The sequence below is a fragment of the Rhinoraja longicauda genome, chromosome 9 (genome assembly GCF_053455715.1).
Source record: "Rhinoraja longicauda isolate Sanriku21f chromosome 9, sRhiLon1.1, whole genome shotgun sequence".
NCBI classification, from domain to species: Eukaryota; Metazoa; Chordata; class Chondrichthyes; order Rajiformes; family Arhynchobatidae; genus Rhinoraja; species Rhinoraja longicauda.
In genome coordinates this window covers 12,801,161-12,825,367 of record NC_135961.1, presented here as the reverse complement: position 1 = coordinate 12,825,367, position 24,207 = coordinate 12,801,161, and the positions used below count along the sequence as shown (strand labels likewise).

The window sequence follows — 24,207 nt, the reverse complement described above, 5'->3', positions numbered from 1 at the left end:
CAGTCCCTAGTTGTGTGCTTGTTGGTACAATGCCATAGCTAAACAAAGGGATGAGATCCTATGGAGTGAATAGAGGATGTTAGACAAAATGGTTAAAAAGCAGAACCTCCAGGGTAGTGATTTTCAGATTACACCCGATGCCACATGCTAGTGAGGGTGGGAGCAGGAAGATAGGACATGTGAATACATGGCTGATGAGTTGGTGCAGGGGGCACGGATTCGGATTTTAGGACCATTAGGATCCCTTCTAGGGCAGAGGACACCTGTACAAGAGTGACGGATTGCCAATCCCTGCACTTACAACAACTGGGACTGGAAAATGGCGCCAAACTGGCAACATTACATACTGTATTTGTGTACTACTTCTAAACATTTGAACTGTAGCTGAGATGCGGATATGTATCTAAGTGCTTATGTATTGTGATACTTGTACTGAACTGTATACAAAAATCAATGTCACTGTACCTCGGTACATGCGGCAAATAAAGTACTATGCTATACCACCTGAACTGGAGGGGAATTGATATCCTGGCAGGCAGTTGCTAGTGGTACTCAGGATGGGTTAAACTAGATTGAGAAAAGGACAGGATCCAATGCAGGTCTAAGGCAGGTGAGAAGCTGTTATTGACAATAGACATTAGGTGCAGGAGTAGGCCATTCGGCCCTTCGAGCCAGCACCGCCATTCAATGTGATCATGGCTGATCATTCACAATCAGTACCCCGTTCCTAATCATGAAAGATATAGAAACAAGTTCAGTAGACAGGAAAGCCAGGAGCATTGCAGAGAGTGAGGAAGGCCTCTTGGAATAAATTGCATTTATTTTAATGGGAGGAGCCAGACGGGTGAGGTCAGGGCATAGATAGGATCATGCGATTGGTATGTTGTGGCCATTATGAAAACCTGGCTTAGAGAGGAACAGGATAGGCAGCTTAATGTTCCATGGTACAGGTGCTACAGGTGAGATAGAAGGTAAAGGAGAAGGGGAGTTGCTTTATTGATCAAGGAGAACATCATGGCAGTGTTCCGAGATGATATCACTGATGGTTTGTCCAGTGAAGCTGTATAGAGGAGCAAGGGGGAAAAAAAAGGAATTATCACATTGTTGGGATTGTACTCTGGGCTCCCAAATAGTCAATGGGAATTAGATGAGAAAATATGGCGGGAGATTGCAGGCAGCTGCAAAACTAATGGAGGGGATTATGGACAGGGACTATCATAGTGCCAAGGGCATAAACAGGTAGAATTTGTCAAACGTGTTCAGGAAAGTTTCCTCAGGCAATCTGTAGAGAGCTCTACAAGGCTTGATCCAATCTTAGAAAATTGGGTAGGGAAAGTGACTGAAGAGTCAGTGAGTTAATCTTTTGGGACCAACCACTACAGTTCTGTTCGTTTTAAAATAGTGATGGATAAAGACAGGGCGGGCCCACAAGTTAAAATTCCAAAATTGAGGTCAACTTTGATGGTATTGGGCGGGATCATACTCAAATTGATTGTAGTATGTTGTTTACTGGCAAAGGGATGTCTGGAAAGTGGGAAGCATTTAAAAGTGTGATGACAAGAGTTCAGGGCATGCATGTTCCTGTGAGAGTGAAGGGCAAGGCTGGTGGGAATAAAGAACCCTGGATAATGAGAGAAATTGTAGCTCTGGTCAGGGAAAAGAAAGGCGGCATGGGTCAGGTACTGGCAGCCAGTGTATCGTTGGAGGAGATTACGGGAGGGAGAAGCATACTTAAGAAGGAAATCAGGAGGACAGAAACTGGGCAGTAGACAATTCTGGCAGATAAAATGAAGATGGGCAAGGTCCTCCATGAGTATTTCTCCTCTGTTTTTACCTTGGACGAAGACATGAAGATTGCGAACTTGGGGCAGTTAATGGAAATGTATTGAGAACAGTCTGTACAGAGTCATAGAGTGATACAGTGTGGAAACAGACTCTTTGCCACAACTCACCCACACTGGCCAACAATGTCCCAGTTACACTAGTCCATTTTGTCTGTGCTTTGTCCATATCCCTCCAAACCTGTCCTATCCATGTACCTGTCTAGCTGTTTCTTAAACAATGGGATAGTCCCAGCCTCAACTACCTCCTCTGGCAGCTTGTTCCATACACCCACCACCCTTTGTGTGAAAAAGGTTACCCCTCGGATTCCTATTAAATCTTTTCCCCTTCACCTTGAACCTATGTCCTCTGGTCCTCGATTCCCCTACTCTGGGGAAAAGACTGTGCATCTACCCATCTGTTCCTCTCATGTTTTTGTATATCTCTATAAGATCTTCCCTCATCCTCCTGCACTTCATGGAATAGAGTCCCAGCCTACTCAACCTCTCCCTGTACCTCACACCCTCTAGTCCTGGCAACATCCTCCTGAATCTTTTCTGAACCCTTTCAAGCTTGACAATATCTTTCCTATAACATGGTGCCCAGAACTGAGCACAATATTCTAAATGCAGTCTCACCAACAGCTTATACAACTGCAGCATGACCTCCCAAATTCTATACTCAATACTCTGACTGATGAAGGCCAACGTGCCAAAAGCCTATTTGACCACCCGATCTACCTGCGACTTGACCTTCAAGGAACCATGCACTTGTACTCCTAGATCCCTCTGCTCTACAACACTACCCAGGGGCCTACCATTTACTGTGTAGGTCCTGCCTTTGTTCGACAAGCCAAAATGCAACACCTCACACTTCTCTGTAGTAAATTCTATCAACCATTCCTCTGCCTACCTGGCCAATCGATCCAGATCCTGCTGCAATCGTTCACAACTATCTTCACTATCTGCAAAACCACTAACTTTTGTGTCATCAGCAAACTTGTTAATCTTGCCCTGTATGTTCTCATCCAAATCATTGATGTAGATGACAAACAGTTACGGGCCCAGCACCGAACCCTGAGGCACACCACTAGTCTCAGGCATCCAGTCTGAGAAGCAACCTTCCACCATTACCCGCTGCTTCCTTCCACGGAGCCAATTTGCTATCCATTCAGCTATCCACTCCTTGAATCCCATGCGATCTAACCTTCCAGAGCAGCCTACCATGCGGAACCTTGTCAAACGCCTTATTGAAGTACACAACATCTACAGCTCTGCCCTCATCGACCTTTTTGGTCACGCCTTAAAAAAAATCAATCAGATTTATGAGACACGACCTCCCATGCACAAAACATTGCTGACTATCCCTAATCAGCCCTTACCCATCCAAATGCCTGTATTTCCTATCCCTTGGAACACTCTCCAGTAGCTTACCAACAAAAGATGTTAAGCTCACCGGCATATGGTTCCCAGCATTTTCCCTGCAGCCCTTCTTGAAAAGAGGTACAACATTTGTCACCCTCCAGTCTTCCGGCACCTCTCCTGTATTTAAGCACGACTCGTGAATTTCAACCAGGGCTCCCGCAATTTCTTCTCTAGTTTCCCACAATGTCCTCGGAGATATCTGACCAGGCCCTGGAGGTTTGTCTACCTTCAAACACGACAGTACCTTCATTACTACTTCAACAATAACCCTGACTGCTCTCAAGACACTTCCAGTGACTGCTCCAATTTCCTCCATCCTACTGTCTTTCTACTCGGTAAAGTGGCTCCACGCAGAGGTGACCGCTTTGATTCCTGAGAGGTCCCACTCTCTCTCTAGTTACCTTTTTCCCTCTTATGTGTTTATAAAATCTTTTGGGATTGTCCTTAATGCTACCCGCCAGAGCTATCTCCTGGCCCATTTTTTCCCTTCTGATTTCCTTTTTTAGTTTACTCCTTAGTTCCCGAAACTCCTCTAGAGATGCACGTGATCCCAGCTGCCTATACCTGTCACAAACATCCTTCTTGTTTTTGACTAAGGTCTCAATTTCCCTCATCAGCCAAGCTTCCTTACGTTTGCCTGCTTTGCCCTTCACTCGAACGGGGATGTATACATCCTGAGCTTTCTTCAGTACACTTAAAAACATCCCACTTGGCCGATGTTCCTTTCCCCTCTAATAACCTGCTCCAGTCAACTTGAGCGAGATCTTCTTTCATACCCTGAAAGTTGGCCTTACCCCAGGTGTCCCTATCCATAACTATCTTAAACCAAATCTAACTGTGGTCACTTGTGAAGGTTGAGGCTACACATCTGAAGCATATAAAGTTAGATAAATCTCCTGGACCTGATCAGATATATCCCAAGATACTGTGGGAACCTAGAGAAGAAATTGCAGGAACCCTAACTGAGATGAATCATCATTAAACACAGGTGAGATGCCAGAATTCTGGAGGATGGCTAAAGTTGTGCATCTATTTAAGAAGGGCTGTGAGAAAAAGCCTGGGAACAATTGACTATTGAGCCTAACATCTGTGGTAGGCAAGTTACTGGAGATAATTCTGAGGGATAAGGTATATATTCATTTGAATAGACAGGCTGATAGGGAAAGTCAGCATGATTTTGTACATGGAAGATTGTGTCTTCAGCAAGGTCTTTGATAAAGCTGATAAGGTGGTATTGTAGATGGTTAAGTCGATAGAGAAAAATTGCAGCAGGATCTTGATCAGCTGGGCAAGTGGACTGAGAAATGGCTCATGGAATTTAATGCAGATAAGTATGAGGTTTTGCATGTTGGGAAGTTAACCTAAGACTGGACCTTCACAGTGAATGGTAGAGCCCTGGGGAGTGTTGCTGAGCAGAGGGATCAAGGAGTACAGGTACATAGTTCCCTGAAAGTGGTGTCACAGGGAGATAGGATGGTCAAGAATGCTTCTGGTACATTAGCCATCAGTCAGGGTATTGAGGATAGAAGATGAAATGTTCTATCACAGTGTACAAGATTTGGTGAGGCCGCATTTGGACTTCTGCGTTCAGTATTAGCCACCTGCTATAGGGAAAGCGCTATTAAGCTGGAAAGAGTGCAGAGAAGATTTACAAGGATGTTGTCAGGATTCGAGGACCTGAGCAATAGGGAGAGGTTGAGCAGGCTGAGGGGGTGTTCTTAATGAGGTATATAAGATCATGAGGGGAATAGATAAGGTGAATGAATGCACAGACCTTTTACCTAGAGTAAGGGAATGAAGATTCAGAGGGCATAGGTTTAAGGAGCAAGGGGAAAGATTTCATGTGAAACCCAGGGCAGTTTTCACACAAAGGGAGATGTGTATGCAACATGAGGTGCCAGAGAAAGTAGTTGAGGTAGAGGTATAATAACAACATTTGAAAGACATTTGGTCAAGCACATGGATAGCAACGGTTTAGAGGGATATTAGACCGAGTGGACCCATTGGGCCCAAACCACTCCTGCATTGGTGCAGCACCCTCCCCTCCCCCACTCCCCCTCCCCTCCCCCACTCCTCCCTCCCCTCTCCCACTCCCCCCTCCCATCTCCCCCCTAACTCCCTCCCCTCCCATCTCCCCCCCAACTCCCTCCCCCCTCTCCCTCTTTCCATCGCACCCCTCGCCCCCCTCCCTCTCCCTCCCCCTCCCACCCTCCCTTCCTCGCTCCCTCCCCCCTCCCTCGCTCCCTCCCTCGCTCCCTCCCTCGCTCCCTCCCCCCCTCCTTTCCCCCTCCTCCCCCCTCTCCTCCATCTTATGTAAGTACCAGATCAACGGAGCCCCAACTGCGCAAAGCGGTATTTTAAATTTTAAAATATGAATAACTTTAAAGATATAACCCCGATTTCAATGAAACTTCTTTCATCGGACCACGGGACCTAGGTGAGTAAGGTGGGCCTAAAATTGTCATGCTATCATGTACCGTTTTGGCTGCAGTTCAGGAACAAGAGAAAAAACGAGAGTTTTAATATATAGAAGATGGGCTAAATGCAGGTATGTGGGACAAGCATTAATGAGGCATCTTTCTCGGCATGGAACATTGGGCTGAATGTGCCTTTTGTCATGATGTCATGATGAATCTATATCTCTAGTTGCATCACACTAATATTATAAAGGACGTATGATTCAAAATCATTTTTTGTTTACCTTTTGGAATCTTTTGGCAAAATGCTACCAAGCGTCTAGTTACGTCATTTGTATTTTAGTTCAAATGCTCATTGGTTGAGTTTATTTTAATTTACTTGACATCTATAATGACAGAATTGACTTTTCAATAAAAAAATATGTTTGTGCAGTAATATTGCAGAACACTTTTCTTAAGTTTATAACATATTGGGCAGTGAACAATCCAAAACCAATAATCTCCTGCACTATAGCCAGGAACAACATTACATAAGCTTACTACAAGCTTACAAACATCACCCTGTGTACTGGACAATAACAGATGGTTGCTGAGCACCACTACCAATACATCTGGAGGTACCTTTAAATCTTCATGCTAAAACTGATACAGCATCATGCCATCTATTCCTCAAAACGTAACATCATGTACAAGTGATATAACTGGTTGGTCACTTTACTTAATAATAAGCCTAAAATGTTAATATTTTAGTAAATATTGCATGGCAGAAAAAAATTGTTATTCAGGCCATCGAAGGCTGACAGTTCAAGATGAGGTCATCAAAAGCAAACAACATTCTTGTATCCAGAGACACACGATACAAAATTATGGAGGCATTTTGAAATGTGAGCAAGATCTGTTTTTGTAATGGTTGACGTATTATACGGTTTCTGGAATCTCATTATCGGGCATAAAACAACAGAAATGGTACAGCATCATTGCACCAGCTTGCTTTGAGGGAAAAGGGGATGAGGTAAAGGGATGCTTGAGAAATGATCTTAATATTATCGGGATTTATAAGGTTTAAAGGGATGATAGAGGTATTCAAAACGTTGAACTGTTGCAAGGTGATGTCTAATGGTAGACATGTAGTGGAACATGAAGGGAAAAAAAATTAATTACTTGAAGAATTAAAGGAAATTGAAAGCTTTATGCTAATGTGGGTGAGATTTGCTGGGATGGATAATCTGCTTCTATGCTGTAACCGTGAATGAATTTACATCTATTTTTCATAATTATGTAATACAATGAACTGATATTATAATAAGAATCCCATTAGGTGGTGAAATTAATAATTATCTATGCATCGGTGTGTCTTAAAACTTTAATCTTTTAAGCAAGTCTTTCAGGTATTTTGCAGTTAGATCTGCCGGGAACCTCTTTTGCACATAGAATTATCATAGGGTGGGGCGTAATATCCATTCGCATGAACCTCAGCAGGACTTAATGGGTAATTATTTCAATTGCTTATCTGATTTCTCAGTCTTTGTACCGTCCAGTGAGGCAAATTTCATGCCCTAACCATCTTTCCTTCCCTGGTCTCCCACGCCTTCCCCTTTCTGGGAATGCTTATTCAGTTTTCCACATTTCCCACCATCAAACACTTGTGGACATAAATTATTTCATAGATACCTATTTTATCATTCTCTACAAAAACTAAGACACTCGATTCTTGGTAGCTAGATTTCCCATGCAGCGCAGAGGGGAGTCATATAAATACATCTAAATTGGAGTAAAGTGGCATCATAAAAAATGAACACTTTCTGATCTTACTGTCAGACATAACTAGTTTCAAAACAAGAAGATGCTGGTTTACAGAAAAGACACAAAGTTCTGGAGGAACTCAGTAGGTCATGCAGCAACCCAGTGAACATGAACAGGCAACGTTTTGGTTCGGGACCCTTCTTTAGACTGATTGTAGTAGGGTGGAGAAAGCTGTAAGAGAGGTGGGGGCAGACCAATGTCAGACAATTAATGGGTGGATGCAGGTGAGGGGGGTTAGATTGACACTTGGGTGAACAAGAGAGGGGAAGAAGACCAAAGGCGGTGAAACTAGGAGAGATGCGCAAAATGTGAATCCAGAGGAAGGGGAAAGTGGAAGGGGAATCCAGAGGAAGGGGAAAGTGAGGGGCAGAGGCAGTGAGAGAAATGGGTGCACATCCAGGTGGGGCACAGAGAAGTGTGGGGGAGTACTAAAAAGGCTGGGGCAGGTGTTGGTTAGTTACTTAAAATTGGTGAATGCAATATTCATACCATTTGGGTTGTACACTTGGGTTGTTTGTTTGTTCCTGAACTACAGCCAAAACGGTACACGATAGGGTGACAATGTTAGGCCCACCTTACTCATCGTCGCCCCATTGGTGCTAATGGAAGAAGTTTCATTGAAATTGGTGCTATATTTTAAAAGTTATTCACATTTTAAAGTTTAAATCTATCTCCTAGGGAGGGAGGGGGTGGAAGGAGGGGGGGAGGGAGGGGGGGGAGGAAGGAGGATAAGGGAGGTTGAGGGGGATGGAGTAGGGGGGAGAGGAATGGGGGGGAGGGGAAGGGTGGGGGGGAGGGAGGGGGCAAGAAGGGAGGGAGGGGGCAAGAAGGGAGGGGGGAGGGGGGGAGGAGAGGGTGCTGCACCAATGCACTAGAGGTTTGGGCCCAACGGGTCCACTAGGTGTAGTCTGGTCTAAAATTGCGAAACTACAGGTCGGGCATCTTATCGAACGCCTCTTAAAGTCAAAATACACCACATACACTCTTTTCCAATAATTTATCATGGTAATTCCAAAGTATTCTCTAAAATATTGAGGAAATATTATGTCCTTTTTATAAATCCTGCTTGACTTGCTCCAATATGATTATTTTCTAAGTACCCTGTTATCATTTCTCTCAATACAGATGCTAACTTTATCAGTGCCGTATGTGGCGACTTGTGCCTTGATGAACAAGTACTTTAATGACACATTAAGCTATGATTTCTGCTTAACATCTCTTGAACCCCCAAATCTGACTTTATACATGTGGAGAAAATAATTCGAAAATATATTTCATACTACTACAGTAAGATTTGAACGTCTACCTTCTTCTCGTATGCAACGCAATCTTTATTTTGCTCTATGTAAAACTTTCTTTGAAAGTGAGTGCTTTTTACTTTAATTTTTTAATTTAATTTTTACTTAAATTTTTTATTTAAAATTAAAATCGCTGAAAACATTAGCGACGCAGTGGTGCTGGTTTCCGACGGGCACAGTGACGGACGTACCACACATCTCTGTCCCCCATACAGCTGGCAAGCTCCTCCTTTGTCTCTACATATGGGTCTTCCATCAACGCCTTCAGCATCATCTTGTTTGGTCGTCCCGGGTTCCAGCTTTTTACTTGGTTGCTGACTATGAGATTTCTTCAACGTAATTGGGTGCCAAGGGTACCTAGGGACATAATCGGTGCTGAGTGCAAGAAATCCTCTATAGTTGGCATCTGAATGCAATTGATTTTGCAACAGGACCATCTAGAGTTTGCTTGATCATTGTGGGCAGTTTGCTATGAGATCAGTATGGACTCTTACGTTGCCTTTGACTGTAAAATCTGGTTCAGATTTTCTCAGTCAGACTCATTAAAATCATAAAGACTCATAATAGTTTGCATTCCTACAAATCAAAAAATACATTTTGGTTTCTTGTAATTGCAGCTGGGATCACATTTTGCTGTCAAAGTAATATACCTTATTATATCTTTGGCTCTTGCACTTAACTAATTAATGTCTTAAAATTAACTCGTCATTTATTTCTTGCCTGTTAATATTGGATAACTATTTACTGACTAGGCTGACATTTTCTCAAGGAGGAAGTGTTGTGTTATCTGAATGCTTAATATATAATCTAAAGCTCGATTTGTTTATTCATGTTGTGAAAAAAAGACGTTTCTATTTAGAAAAGTGCTGGTCTGAGGGTCTTCATCGATATCTTCCCCTCAGCCCTTTATTGGTTTGAATTATGCTGCATGCAACTTTACTACAGTATCTAACTACATGAAGCATTGTGTACACTATCCCATTACAATCAGAATTACTTCTCGTATCTGATAAAAAAAATAAAAATTATTATCCCCATGAAATATCAGGAAAATGCACAAAATTTTGGAGGTCATGTAAAGAATTACAAATTCCAACGACATAAGAGAGGGGATTGATATTCTTCGGACATTTGTACACATGGAACACGCAAGTTTAGTTTAGTTCATTGTCACGTGTACTGAGGTACAGTGAAAAGCTTTCTTTTTGCCTGCTATTCAGTCAGTGGAAAGACTATGCATGATTCAGCAGGGATGAAAGTTCCTCTTGTGAGATACTAGAACTGAGGTCACTGTTTAAAATTAAGATGTTTGCATGTGTAAGAAAGAGATGAGATATTTTTTTTATCCTCGGAATATGTTAAGTCTTTGGAACTCTTTTCCTCAAAAGGCAGTGGAGGTAAAATGTTTTAATTTTATTTTAGGTGGAGGTGGAGAGATTCTTGATGAGCAATGGGGTGAAAGGTTATTGAAGGTGGATGGAATTGAGGGTTTCCATTGCAATTCAATCAGCCGTGATCTTGTGAAATAGCAGAGCAGGCTCATAAGGCAGAGTGACCTACACAAGCTCCTAGTTCATATGCAAAGAACAGAATTGTGTTTGAGCACGTTGAATAATAGCCCTTCTTTGAGTACAGCTCAGCAGGGATCATCCAGTCTTCTATTATAAGACTGGCAGGAGATTGTTGGAATCACCATAGCATAATTTTCAGTTCTGTTGCTTCCTACTCGTTATGTTGGGGAAAGCGGGACAAGCACCTTAGAATGTCAGGATGTTGGTCATCTATGGTTGGTCATTCACCATACTGGAAGATTTTGTAAGTTCAAGATTTCAAGGTTTCAAGGTCAGTTTACTGTCATGTGTACCAATTAAGGTACAGTGAAATTCGAGTCACCATACAGCCATACTAAGTGAAAAGCAACAAGACACACAGCCACATAAAAGTTAACATAAACATCCACCACAGTGGATTTCACATTCCTCACAGTGATGGAAGGCAATAAAGTTCAATCCTTTTCCTCTTTGTTCTCCCGCGGTCGGGGCAGTCAAACCGTCCACAGTCGGGGCGATCAAACTCCCACGCAGCTGACGATTGAAGCCCCTGTCGGGGTGATCGAAACTCCCACGTTGGGGCGGTTGAAACTCTCTCCGCGGCATGGAGCTCCCGAGTCGGCCTCTTCTTACCAGAGACCGCGGGCTTCACGATGTCAAAGTCCACAGGCCCGGCGGTTGGAGCTTCGATCCCCGGCAAAGGGACCGCAAGCTCCATAATGTTAAAGTCCCGCAGACTCCCGCAGTTTGGAGTGCCAGGTCGGTCTCCAGGAAAGGCCGCCAACTCCACGATGTTAGGCCGCAGTGGGGACGGAGATACGATACAGAAAAACATCGCATCTCCGTCGAGGTAAGAGATTGAAAAAAAGATCCCCCCCTACACCCCATATTAAACAAACCAAGGAACACTAAAACATTTAGGGTCTTATTAATTTCATTCCTGTTTACATGGAAGTATTTTAACTTGTTCCTGGACTTAATCCATCCTAGTTGGCAAATCAGCCATAAACACAAATGTATATTGTGTAAGGGATGACAGTTTATTTCAGTGAGTCCCGTAAAGGTATCATTGTGTGATTGGGATGGGAAATTACAAGTTACACAATCTTAAAATTCTCGACAAGGGTACTGTATGATTAAAAATAATAACGTAAATGTGCCAAGGTGTAAGGCCAGAGAATTAGATTTATAAATCTATGATGAAATTTATGATTTTATAAAACCATTCTTTTATGAATGCAATGCAGTAAACAAATTATCCTCTTGAACTGAATTTGCTTGACTCTCCTGTTTAGGAGCTGGGAATAAATGAGTCTATTTGATAAAGAGTCGTTTATCCCCAGCTCCAAAACATTCAATCTATGGTATACTTATTTAGAGCTCAATTATTTGGTCTCACTTTCGGACTTATATAAGCAGCTATTTGATGAGTGTCTCTTTGTGTGAAAGCCACTAGATGGCAATAGCATTGATAGTCAAGAGCCAGAGGCTTAACTATTTGCCGTTAATTATCAGCCTTTTTTTTACAATTGTTTTATATTCCATGATGTGTCCGAATGAAAAACATTCCATGATATTTACTGCAGTTTTAAACAATCTGCCCCAAGTATTTCCTCAGAAAGTGCTGGTGTATGCCATTTCAACACCGTACATGGTGTTGTTTGACCTTCTGAATTTTTGATGGTGAATTTTAGTATGATAAATGTTTGAGGTCATTTGAAATCACGTTATTCACAATATTGTTAAGTGGTCTTTTAATTAAATTAAAGCCATTTAATATCTTCTTAAAAGAACAGAAAGAGCCAGATAACTCATGTTGTAATATACAAGGTCTTTAAATTGACAATTTGAATCTAATTCGAGTAGTTTTGAACCGAAGATTGACACAAAAAGCTGGAGTAACTCAGCGGGTCAGACAGCATCCCTGGAGAAAAGGAATAGGTGACACTTCAGATCAAGACCCTTCTTCAGACTGAGAGTCAGGGGAAAGGGAAACGAGAGATATAGACGGTGATATAGAGAGACATGGAACAAATGAATGAAAGAAATGCAAAAAAGTAATGATGATAAAGGAAACAGGCCATAGTTAGCTGTGGGCTTGGTGAAAACAAGTCAGAGACAATGAAACTCACCAGGACGACAGTGAAACGAGTACAACAACTTGGGCAGAGGAGGGACGGATGACTGGCCTATAATTCCCTTGATTCACTCAATCTGCCTTCCTAAATAAAGGAACAACATTAACTACTCTCCAGTCTCCGGGACCTCGCTTATGGCTAGAGAAGATGCAAAAAGAGCCGAAATAGATATTTTATTTCTTTGATTTTTTTAAATCAGCAAGAAGTTGATCACCAATCCAGTGCAGCATGCTTCCTATATATAAATATATGTGTTTATGTATATGTATGTGTGTATATATCTATATATATATATATATATATATATATATGTGTATATATGTATATGTATATTTAAACTTGAATAGCTCAATATATACTGATATCTCACCATTTCATTGTTGCTCCAAGTTAAGGATCAGTGTTGTGTGCGTTCGTGCATAATTGACTTTTTTAAATGCAGATCATAATAAATATTGTTCTTTTTCTAATTTACATTTGTTTTATTGAGATTTCAGATGCCCTTATTTTGTTTAACCACGGAAAATTGTACACTATATGAAGTGTCAATGTGGATGATCATCCTTATTCTTTTCTTTACAGGAACAAGGAAAAATTCGGGTTATTTTTAATGTTGGAACAGATGACATCACCATTGAAGAATCAAGTGGTACTGTAAATGATGGAAAATACCATATAGTTCGGTTTACACGAAGCGGTGGTAATGCCACACTACAAGTGGACAACTGGCCGATCATTGAACGTTACCCATCAGGTATGTGTTCAAGAACAATGCAAATGTATATGTGTATTTAATATGTACCCTTGTATCTTAGAAAGGTTTTTTTACAACATTTATTGAAGAAACAGGTTGCCAAGCTTTGTGATAAGTAACAGATTCTTATCAACCAAATGTCGGCCTTACTACATCTGAGCTTCACAAGTTTGCTCGGATGATGAGCAAGAAAGGCATCAGGAAAAGACTGAAATAAGCGCAAATGATTCCTTTTATGACGGAAAATAAAATATAGTTTTCAGTATTATTTTAATGAATCAAAGCTCAATGAATTAGATGGCAGAGTGATATGATAGTAAATGTCAATGTCATTAAATCAACATTTAAATAATTGAAGGCTTTGACAAAAGCTATGAGGAAAGAAAGTGGAAACATACTTCAGTCTTTCATGATAATCTGTTCCATAAAATGAATGATTAATTTATTGAAGCAAGTAGTCATATCTGACATGAAGGGCTGAGGCATTCTGTTTTATTTGATTTAGGAAAGCTAATGAGATTATAAATTGTTTCATCTTAATTTGGTAAAAAAAGATTTGGCTTCAAACGCTGAAATTTTGCAGAGAACAAAGGGCAATTTACAAACCATCAATGTAAAAACCTTCATAACTAAAATGTTGCTGGAGTGTGACAAAATGGTTATTAGTGCTTTTCGATTATATGTGCCTCACTATTTTAGTACCTGAAACTTTCAGTCATATACTGTATTGATTTGCCAATGCATGTAATCCAGAAAATGGGCAGCATTTTTCACGCTACGCTGTAGCTATTCAGATAATGTGCTAATATAATTTATGCACATTTAGGCTTTGAGAGCATTTAAACAGAAGTTTTTGTTTACAAGTCTCTGTTTGGATAGTTGTGAAGTATGTATCATATCATTTACCAAATGCACTTGGGTTTAAAAGGCAACAACACGCAATCAACTTCCTTGGTCCTTTGAGTGTGATGGTATGGTCTAAAAAAAAAAGGAATTACAGCATATTTGCACTCTATTTTCCAAAGCAATTTGGAGAGTATAAATGTAGAAACTTGCAAAGCACAGGATATCACAATTATTGCACGGGTCTTATCAGGACAGAGAACAAATCAAAGATTAAAATTATTCCTTTTCACCAACTGAAGTGCGAGATATCCTGACTATCCTCTCCATACATTATGAATAGCTTGTTTCATCTACCCATCAAATAACAACCTGACAACTGGAATGCAAATGATGGAGACCTGAAGCTGCAATGGGAACTGTTGTTGATGGTCTCAAGGAATTACAGGTTTGTAATGAATTTAAATTGAACTTACCAAAGTCAGAACCTCAGTGCCAAACCATGATCTAATCTAAGAGGCCCCCATTAAATTATTCTGCTGCAGAGATCACAGTACTTTTTGAGCTGAAAGTACCCAACAAATGCACCTGGAAACTTGCTGAAAATCACTGTGGCACAGGAAATAAATTAGCAAGTGCAAGCATCACACAGGTAATGGGTTATCGTGGTAAGCAAGGTTGAATTGTCAAACTGCCGTAACTTAACCAATTGGCCATTGTAATCACATTCCACTCCAATGAAATAAAACAACACTTTGCAATTTATTAATATTTGTGACTAAAATTAAAACTATATTGATTTGTTTCAAAGAAAAAAATGTGTTTTTTTTAAGTTTGCAATCCATGTTGAAATTAAGGTACCAGCTTTGATGAAAATATCAGGGAATAAACAATAATGTATAATTAATATGTTGGCACAATCGTGTGCATTGTTTAGTGACCAGTCAAACACTAACACGCAATGAGCAAAAATAAACTGTTGGAGGAACTCAGTCAGCCAAGTTGCATATGTACAGGGAAATAGGCAATATTTTAGTTTGGGACCTTTCTTCTCTCGCATTTGTTCTGAGGATTAAGTTGGTGCTTATCAGTCTGCAATATTAGGAAGAGAGCTAAAGCAAATTACTTGAACTGAGAGAGACTGAGCACATACAAATATAAAAAGTTGCAGGTGCTGGAAATCTGAAATGAAATTAGAATATTCTCAGCGTATCTGTGGAGAGAGAAGCAAATAATAAATGAACCTGAAATATTTGCCTTATTTCACTCTCTCTATTCTATTGATTACATTGCAAGCTACAGGTCCACCACTGATTTCCGGCATCCTTTACCTCCATAACCTGGCCCCATCCTACCTGACTGACCTCCTCCACAGACACACTCCCACCTGCACCCTCCGCTCTGCTGCTGCCAACCTCCTGTCCCCCCCCATCCGGACCAAACTCAGATCCTGGGGGGACAGGGCTTTCTCCATCGCTGCTCCCACCCTCTGGAGCTCACTACCCCAAACCGTCAGAGACTCCTCCTCACTCACCACATTCAAAACATCACTGAAGTCTCACCTGTTCAGCACTGCCTTCAACCACTGACCGTCACCTCACCTTCTGTCTCCTTTTTCTGTTCGTTTACTTATTTATTTATTTATTTTCTTCTCTACGTTCTAGTAATCCCTGTAAAGCGTCTTTGAGTGTTTGAAAAGCGCTATATAAATGTAATGCATTATTATTATTATTATTATCCCGCCGGACAGAGGTCACATAATAGTGATACAATAAAACACCTCTGATCCACTAATTATACGCTTCCCATGTCTCTAAAGCATCATGGACTACTAGAAACTTAAATAAAACAAATATTAAATGTAAATAAATTTGACAGCATAACTTGCATTTCTTACACGGGCAGCCAGGGCATGTGTTACCGAGATGCCCTCGGAGTTCCCACTGGGGGTCGGATCGGTGGCCGCCCATAGAGCCAAGGCATCACTATCCCGGCAGGACTATCGGTGTTGATCCCTGCCGACCTGAGATTTGCTGAATCTGGCAGGAATGTGATAGGGCGGGCACACGCGCCAACCCCGTCATCTGACATGGGTCTCCGAGAGAGTCCAACTGTACCAGGATAGTCTGCCTAGGCCGCCGGGCAGGCGAGATACCGGCCCACAAAGTTGGCCTCCCAACTCAGTTATGGGGATGGATCCACCCGCTCCGGTCAAGCCAGAGCTCCAGAGCTCTGGCCGCAGGGGGCAAATGCGACCTGCCGATCGGCCACTGAAATCCCACTGAGCTCGACCGCATCGACGCCACATTTCCAGGGAACTTCCAGGGGGGATTCCAAGTGCACTCTCCTAATTTTGTCCAGGTTAAAGGAAGTGCCGTGCCACCAGTTGTTGGAAATTCAGTGGTGGACCCGTATATTATTAAAGGATATGATACGATAGTTGAGCTTATAGGACTTGGTATTACAATCCGTACTGTAATCGGCACCTTCTTAATCTCTTGAGTGGGGGTAGGGGTAAAAACTTCATTGGGGTCATCAGGTGGGCACCCTCCTTCCTTGGTGTTTCGTTGATATGCCCACGACACCTCCAGAGGTTTATCCCAGGAGGGAAATTGGTCGGCCAACAGTCATAAAACACAAGATACATGAAACATGAAATTAAAGTGACAAGTGTAAAGTTCAGGATTAGGGATGTGCAAAGATTGGGGAGGGGGGTGGATGGGGGATGGGGAAGGGGAGAGGGAAGGGGAGTTTGTCTACCCCACGACAGAAGGGGGAGAGGTTGTACAGTTTGATAGCCACAGGGAAAAAGAATCTCCTGTGGCATTCTGTGCTGTTTCTTGGTGGAACCAGTCTGTTGCTGAAGGTGCTCCTCAGGTTGATCATTATGTCCATAGCTGTATTTTCCAAGATGCTCCACAGTTTGAGGAGCATCCTCCCCTCCAAGACCACCTCCAGTGAACCCAACACCCCCAGGATGGAGCCAACCTTCCTGATGAGCTTGTCATAACTGAAATGCATTGCCTGCTAGAGTCACAATAAGAGTCGCAAAGATATCTTAAATATATTTTAATAGTGACAATCTATTGCATAGCTTGCTTGAGCATTGATAGAATTTCAGAATTTATTGGGAGTTTTCTCATGCCTCTTTATCAGCAGTCAGAATAAGCAAAAACTTTATGGAACACTCTTCCCAATCCTTCCAGACAGGTGAGTGGGTAAATTCAGAGAGTGATTTTGATTTCAGGCGCACTCATTAAAAAGGTTGAAAATTCCAATTACTGAGCTCATTGGAGTTAGCTGAGGTATCCTTCAACTGGCAAATGGCAATATTCAACCAATGGATCGTGTTCTAGATCATTATATTTCAATGGTAAGTATATATTGTGGATGAGAGGTAAAGTGAGGATGTGTACTTCTGAAATGTGCTATTCAATATCTTGTCAGCTGTCTGCATGTACCTTTCAAGTGAGAGTTTCTCAGTTTGCTGGAGGTTGGTTAGTTGAAACATACTCTTAAGCCATTGGATTTTGAACTAATTTGAACGGAAACACTTTTAGAACTGTTGGTAGCTGTTATAAAATATCAATTCGTTAGTGCTGTAAAGTCTCCTTCTGAGCATGGTTCTGGATTGTAACGTTGTAAGTCCATCTTTGGAAATGTGAGAAATCCTATTAAAATTGAACTGATGGTCAAGTGAAAGAGTCAAATGCCATCCCTAAAAATCAACTGAAGGTGAAGTACATTTCAGTCCCAAATCAGTAATACACAATTAAATAGTGAGAGGTGGATTTTGCAGGGTTACTCCAGAGCGGCACGGTGGCGCAGCGGTAGAGTTGCTGCCTTACAGCGAATGCAGCGCCGGAGACTCAGGTTCGATCCTGACTACGGGCGCCGTCTGTACGGAGTTTGTACGTTCTCCCCGTGACCTGCGTGGGTTTTCTCCGAGATCTTCGGTTTCCTCCCACACTCAAAAGACGTACAGGTATGTAGGTTAATTGGCTGGGCAAATGTAAAAATTGTTCCTAGTTGGGTGTAGGATAGTGTTAGTGTGCGGGGATCGCTGGGCGGCCTGGACCCGGTGGGCTGAAGGGCCTGTTTCTGCGCTGTATCTCTAAATCTAAAAAAATAAAAAATAAAAATCAAGTTATCTGAAACTATTGAAGTTCCCTTTTCCAGCCATGTTTTACAACATTTTGGCACAAGTGATAATTCTATGAAAGATAACAAACCTACTGCACAAAATTCAATCTGCAGTTTTGCCCATTGTATGGGAATGACTTCATTGCTTTGACGTGTAATAGGCAACTAATTCCTCCTCAAAAGAAGAAAAGGATATATCACAGGAAAGCTGCAGTTATTTTATTTTACTGAAAAGCTGTTTTAAATTTCTCCCGTGAACTTTGTGGAAACAATCCAAATTGAGGTCACAAGCAAAGTCCCATAAATCCATTTTCCACTAATAATTAATGCAAGCTTACAGACCATGAAGTGATGTTATTTAATAATAATTAGCCAGGGGCTTTATACAAGATTAACGGTATTACTTTCTGACAGTTAACACCATATGCTATAAAACCTCTATCTGCTTATCTGATAATAGATTTCTGAGCATTCATCTATATTGATAATTTGGATGTTCCAGCAGAAAAAGTCTCAAAACGGCCAATTTTGAAAAAAATGGACTAGTTAGTTGTTGATTTTGCAGTCTATACCTGCAAATTCAACAATAACAGGGGCATGAATACAGTGACTTGCTGAGTTCTGAGAACATTGCTAATGAGTGCATGCATGGAGACCATAACCACCAGTTCCAATGCAGAACATTATTGGCAAATAAAGAGTGATTTGATTTCAAGCTTTGGAAGATGACTGCTGTTGCATTAAATAATTGCTTTCAAGTTAATGTCAATAATTTCAGATGTAAATTGTAATTATGTACGTTGCTATTTCTTGGCACCAAAATAACTTAAGATTATTTTTCATGGTTCTAAAAGGAAATAACAGCAATGTCATGGACAGGCATGAAAAATAATTAATATTCCATTGATGACACTCCGTAAACAGCTGACAAATGATGAAATTATAAGTCAGTCATGGACAAATTCCATTTACTTCTTTTTAGAAATACAATTGATGATTTTCTTTTCTTAAATTATTTAGCAAATTAGAAAACAGATTTTTGTAATAAATGTTTCTTTGATATTGTTGAAGTGAGATTACAAGAACTACAAAAAGATGATAATTATATAAAGTGGAGTGAAACCACATTTAAAGAAATAAAACAATGAAGACATGTCTAATACCAGAGACACTGTTTTTGCCTCCTGAGTTTATCTTAAATTGATACCTCTATGTCTAATTGCAACTTTACATGTTAAAAACCATAACTAATTATGCTGATTGTAGTGCAGTTTTACCCATAATAAAAATGTATTCACTGTTCCAGTTTGGTACAGTGTCAAAAAGATTACATTTTTGTATTTGAAGATGTGGAGCTAGTTTGCATTTCAAATTCTACGGCTAATAAGCACAAATAAGCTAAATATGGCTGTCCTGAAGAATTTAACGTGACTGCTATGCGTGGAATCTCTTTTTGTTTCTGCGGACTCCCGTGTGCTTAAAGATTGCGCTTTGAAATGGCCATGTTTAAAACATGCACAGGAAACAATGTATACGTGATTGTTGCACCCTAGGTCCCCTAAAGTTATGCAAGCACACATGAGAATCCAGATTTGTATCTGCAATGTGGTTTATGCTTAATTCAAGAACTTCCATGACAATGCTTGGCTTGGCACCCAAATACAGCTCACATAGTGTACACTGAGACCATGTCCTTCAGTCATGTGCAATGAAAAGGTAAGAGAAAGCTTTTTTTAGAACCAGAAGGAACAGGAATGCTTCTGGTTTGTTTTTAAGCAGTGTGCCATCATCACACTGTTTCCTTCCACCTGATTTCCCCACCTCTGGCTAACCCCACCCTACCCTCCATGGACTCAAGAGATGTTCCATTATCACTCTAAAAAGGCAGACAATTTTCATCTTCTTTATGAAAGATATCTTGGCTTATGGGCATGACTAACTTTCCCAGCATCTTGATCATGTGCTGAAAAAACCTGAGGAGTTCTAGTCATCATTGTCAACTATGACATTCCTTTTCATGCCTGACTTCATACATTGACCGAGGCAAGAGTCTCTGATTATGGAGATGCAGAACAGAGTAGATGCTTCAAAAGCAGTGGGAAGCAGACAATGAATTCAGCTAAGTTCCCTTTCGTGACCCTGCCAGAAGCTGGCTGGAGGAAAGCACTGGTGAATCATTTGACCACTTGTGATTTGTGCAATTTAAAGAAGGAAAATATTATGGAGTTAAATTAACTTACCAGTAAAATTTAACTTTCTATTTATACATATGAGTTATATGATTTACTTTCTTGATGAAAAACAGATGTGTTTGAAATTTCTTTCATTCAATCTGGTATGTAGGTTAATTGGCTGGGTAAATGTAAAAATTGTCCCTAGTGGGTGTAGGATAGTGTTAATGTACGGGGATCACTGGGCGGCGCGGACTTGGAGGGCCGAAAAGGCCTGTTTCCGGCTGTATATATATGATATGATATGATATGATAATCTGAATTTACATAATAAACAAATCATGATCAGTCAATATTTTGAGATATTAGAATAGTCCCAATCCTAGGCATGATATCAATTAAACACATATGTATCGAAATATTTTCCAGATCCCAGTGCAATGATAAAGCCAAAAACCTCCTAATACTGGAAATGGATTATTGACTTTTGCATTACTTTAACCCATTCTGAATTATCCACACAACCAGTACAGTGATAGTTTAGCAAATAAATGGTAATGTCGGAAAACAACATTGATTTTGATCAGTTTGTTTTCACTGATTGATGTACAATGTTAGGAATATAATGTATAGACCTTCACTCTGCAAGATGTGTCTGTAGAAATAAAGGTCACATGATGAAATCATGATGAACGATAACAGTCAGAAGCAGGAAACAGTGACTTGAAAAGAAGAATCTTCCTCTCCATCAATACAAATGTTGCACAGATTGTAAGAAATCAGTGGTCAAATTGTGCATGTTTTATCATTATCCTACATTTCCTTTGTATTGTTCAAGTGACAGTCACGGTAAGGGCATTTACACAGCTATTTTAAACAGGTCACTGATTTCAATGAATAGTCCACCAGATTTTATGCTCTAAAAGCCCCAGTGTTAGCCCCAACAACTAATTTAAATTTGACCTAATTTTTGCAGATATTGGATATTTTATTATTTTCTAAAAAAGATTATATATTGCAAAGAGCTGTTTTATGTCTCCAGTACATGAAAATTTTTATATTGTAACCTATGAGGCTTGTTCTTTTTTTAAAAAAACTACCAAAAGTACTGAGAATGCTCATGAATTAATGGCAACCTTTTTGTAGGAAGAACTGTCTTAGGGGTGAACTGTCTTAGGAGTAAACTGTCATTGTGATTCCTGACTGCTTCCGTAAAAAGAAAATTAATAGTAAACGGTAGCGCAGCGGTAGAGTTGCTGCTTTACAGCGAATGCAGCGCCAGAGACTCAGGTTCGATCCTGACTATGGGTGCTGCACTGTAAGGAGTTTGTACGTTCTCCCCGTGACCTGCGTGGGTTTTCTCCGAGATCTTCGGTTTCCTCCCACACTCCAAATACATACAGGTATGTAGGTTAATTGGCTGGGTAAATGTAAAAATTGTCCCTAGTGGGTGTAGGATAGTGTTAATGTGCGGGGATCACTGGGCGGCACGGACTTGGAGGGCCGAAAAGGCCTGTTTCCGGCTGTATATATATGATATGATATGATATGATAAACCAATCTATATGTTAGCTCTTTGAATTCCTTTTCATTTTGCCAATGGCTATGGACAGTACATGAAGAAAATTGGTGAGCTTCTGCTTCAATACTCTGCTTCAGATTAAATCAGAAAATTGTCTTTCTTATATTTCATCTGGAATGCATGAACATTCAATATTTTTCCCTTTCTTTAAATTCTTTTACTATTATTTGAGCCAGAGCTATTCAAAAATAACATTTCTAACCTCATGGCAATTTCTTAGCAGTTGATTTCAGTCTAGTTTATTCTCGCATGTACCGAGGTAGAGTGAAAAGCTTTTGTTGCGTGCCAACAAGTCAGCAGAAAGACAATACATGATTACAATTGATACATTTACAGTGTATAGATACATGATAAGAGATAATGTTTAGTGCAAGGTAAAGCCAGCAAAGTCTGATTAAGGATATTCCAAGGGTTACCAAAGAGGGAGATAGTTCAGCACTTCTTTCTGGTTGTGGTTGGATGGTTCAGTTGCCTGATAACAGCTTGGAATAAACTATCCCTGAATCTGGAGGTGTGCGTTTTCACGCTTCTATATCTTTTGCCTGATGGGAGAGGGGAGAAGAGGGAGTGGCCAGGGTGCCACTTGTCCTTGATTATGCTGCTGGCCTTGCCGAGGCAAAGTGAGGTACAAAATGTAGTCAATAGAAGGGAGGTTGGTTTGTGTGATGGTCTCGGCTGCACCCACTATTGCCACCTGCATTTGAGAGTATGATGGCTGGAAATTGCAATCTGCAATAGCACTGTACTAAATCTGAACATTTTAAATTAATACCTCTGTTAAAATAACATACACAGAATTTTTACATTTGACATTGGAAAAATGAAACATTGGAATTTATTAATAAAATATTTTCTAAATACCATAAGCTAAAACTAAACTTAGAAGTTAATGCCAAGAAAATGTTATCTGAGCCAATTGAACCAAAGAGTTGTGTGGTCCACTCTTTGCTCTAAATATAAATCTAAACACATCTAATGCATGTCAATATCCCAGCATCTTCAAATGTTTGGACACCTTTCTCTTTGTCTAACATCATAATGCCCATACTATTCCTTGAGGCAGAGCATTATGTATACCACAAACCCTTGGAGTTAAACTTTCTTATTAACCTGCTACATTGTTATTGTCAGTCTGAAATCAGCCATCTCTGTTCATTGGATTCTTAAAGGAAAAAACTCGTTGTCATTTTCATCCCTTCAATATTTTCATAGTTTTATGAACACCTTCCGTGCTCCAGTGAAAGTTTTGGCATTTCTGAAAATGATCCTGTTTTTGAGAATGCATGGCACATCTTGACGTATTCTGATTATCTTATGTCATTTATAATGTATAAACTGTTCTGTAATCCTTTGATGGCGTTTCCTGTTGGGAGTTTTCCTTTCATTATCCTCCCTGGATATCACCGGTATTGCCCTGCTTCAAGATGGGAGGCAAAACATGCATTTGGAAATTAAGGTACCTGAGAGGAATAACAGTAAACTATTCCTATTATTTTAACAGAGGCATCAATTTGTTTATTTTACATGCATTTGTCCTTCATTAAATGGAGTGCAGTTTGAAAATGTTTGTATTTGTGCATTTTTGTCATCGGCAGCAATTTCGACCTGACCTCTGGTGGAGAAATGAATGATATAAACAGGATGCAGTGCTAGACAAATGAAATGTTTACTCTATCCTTTCAGACTATGTTAAAAATATCAAAGGATATATCATTATGTATTTTGTTTTGATGACAAATGTTGCATTGTCCATACATATTAAAAAGATTTATATTTTGGGCTGAAGTTTCCTTCGGCCCCAAATCATCTAACCAATTCAGGAATTTTGTACGAAAGTTACACATAATTGAAATCAAATCTCCCTGATCTTTTGGTCTAAGTTAACACACGTCTTGCACATAGGCATTCAGTCCCACTTCCAAGCTTGTGCATAGGTCATTATTTTAGATTTACAATAACCATGCTTGTTTGTAGACCTCAATGGATTGTTCTAAATTAAGCTGTTCTTAATGTGTAAGGAGACTAACATGCCTCTTTAAAAAACAGGAATGAACTGCATGCAGTAGACTATTGTAATCAGTAAATTTTAGTGACTAGCTTTCTGGAGGTGTTTTGATTCTATAAAATCAAGCCATTCGCAGATGATTTGATTCACTTTTATCTACCTGCGTAAAGATGGCTCCCCTAAATATATCAATTGTCTTTTTTTTTAATGCATTCTGAAACGTTGCCTTATTTTGCTGGACTTGGAATATTTTTAGCA

At 40.3% G+C, this 24,207-nt stretch overlaps 1 protein-coding gene across 30 annotated transcripts in view; it reads left to right on the top strand.

Annotated features, from left to right (window-relative positions):
- nrxn1a (neurexin 1a) overlaps positions 1-24,207 on the top strand; it is a 1,341,442-nt gene that overhangs the window by 1,174,041 nt on the left and 143,194 nt on the right. For all 30 annotated transcript variants that reach the window (XM_078404791.1, XM_078404790.1, XM_078404793.1 and 27 more), the window contains one exon: positions 13,034-13,205. In XM_078404791.1, coding sequence (XP_078260917.1) covers positions 13,034-13,205 — 172 coding nt within the window. The remainder of the gene's footprint in view (positions 1-13,033; positions 13,206-24,207) is intronic.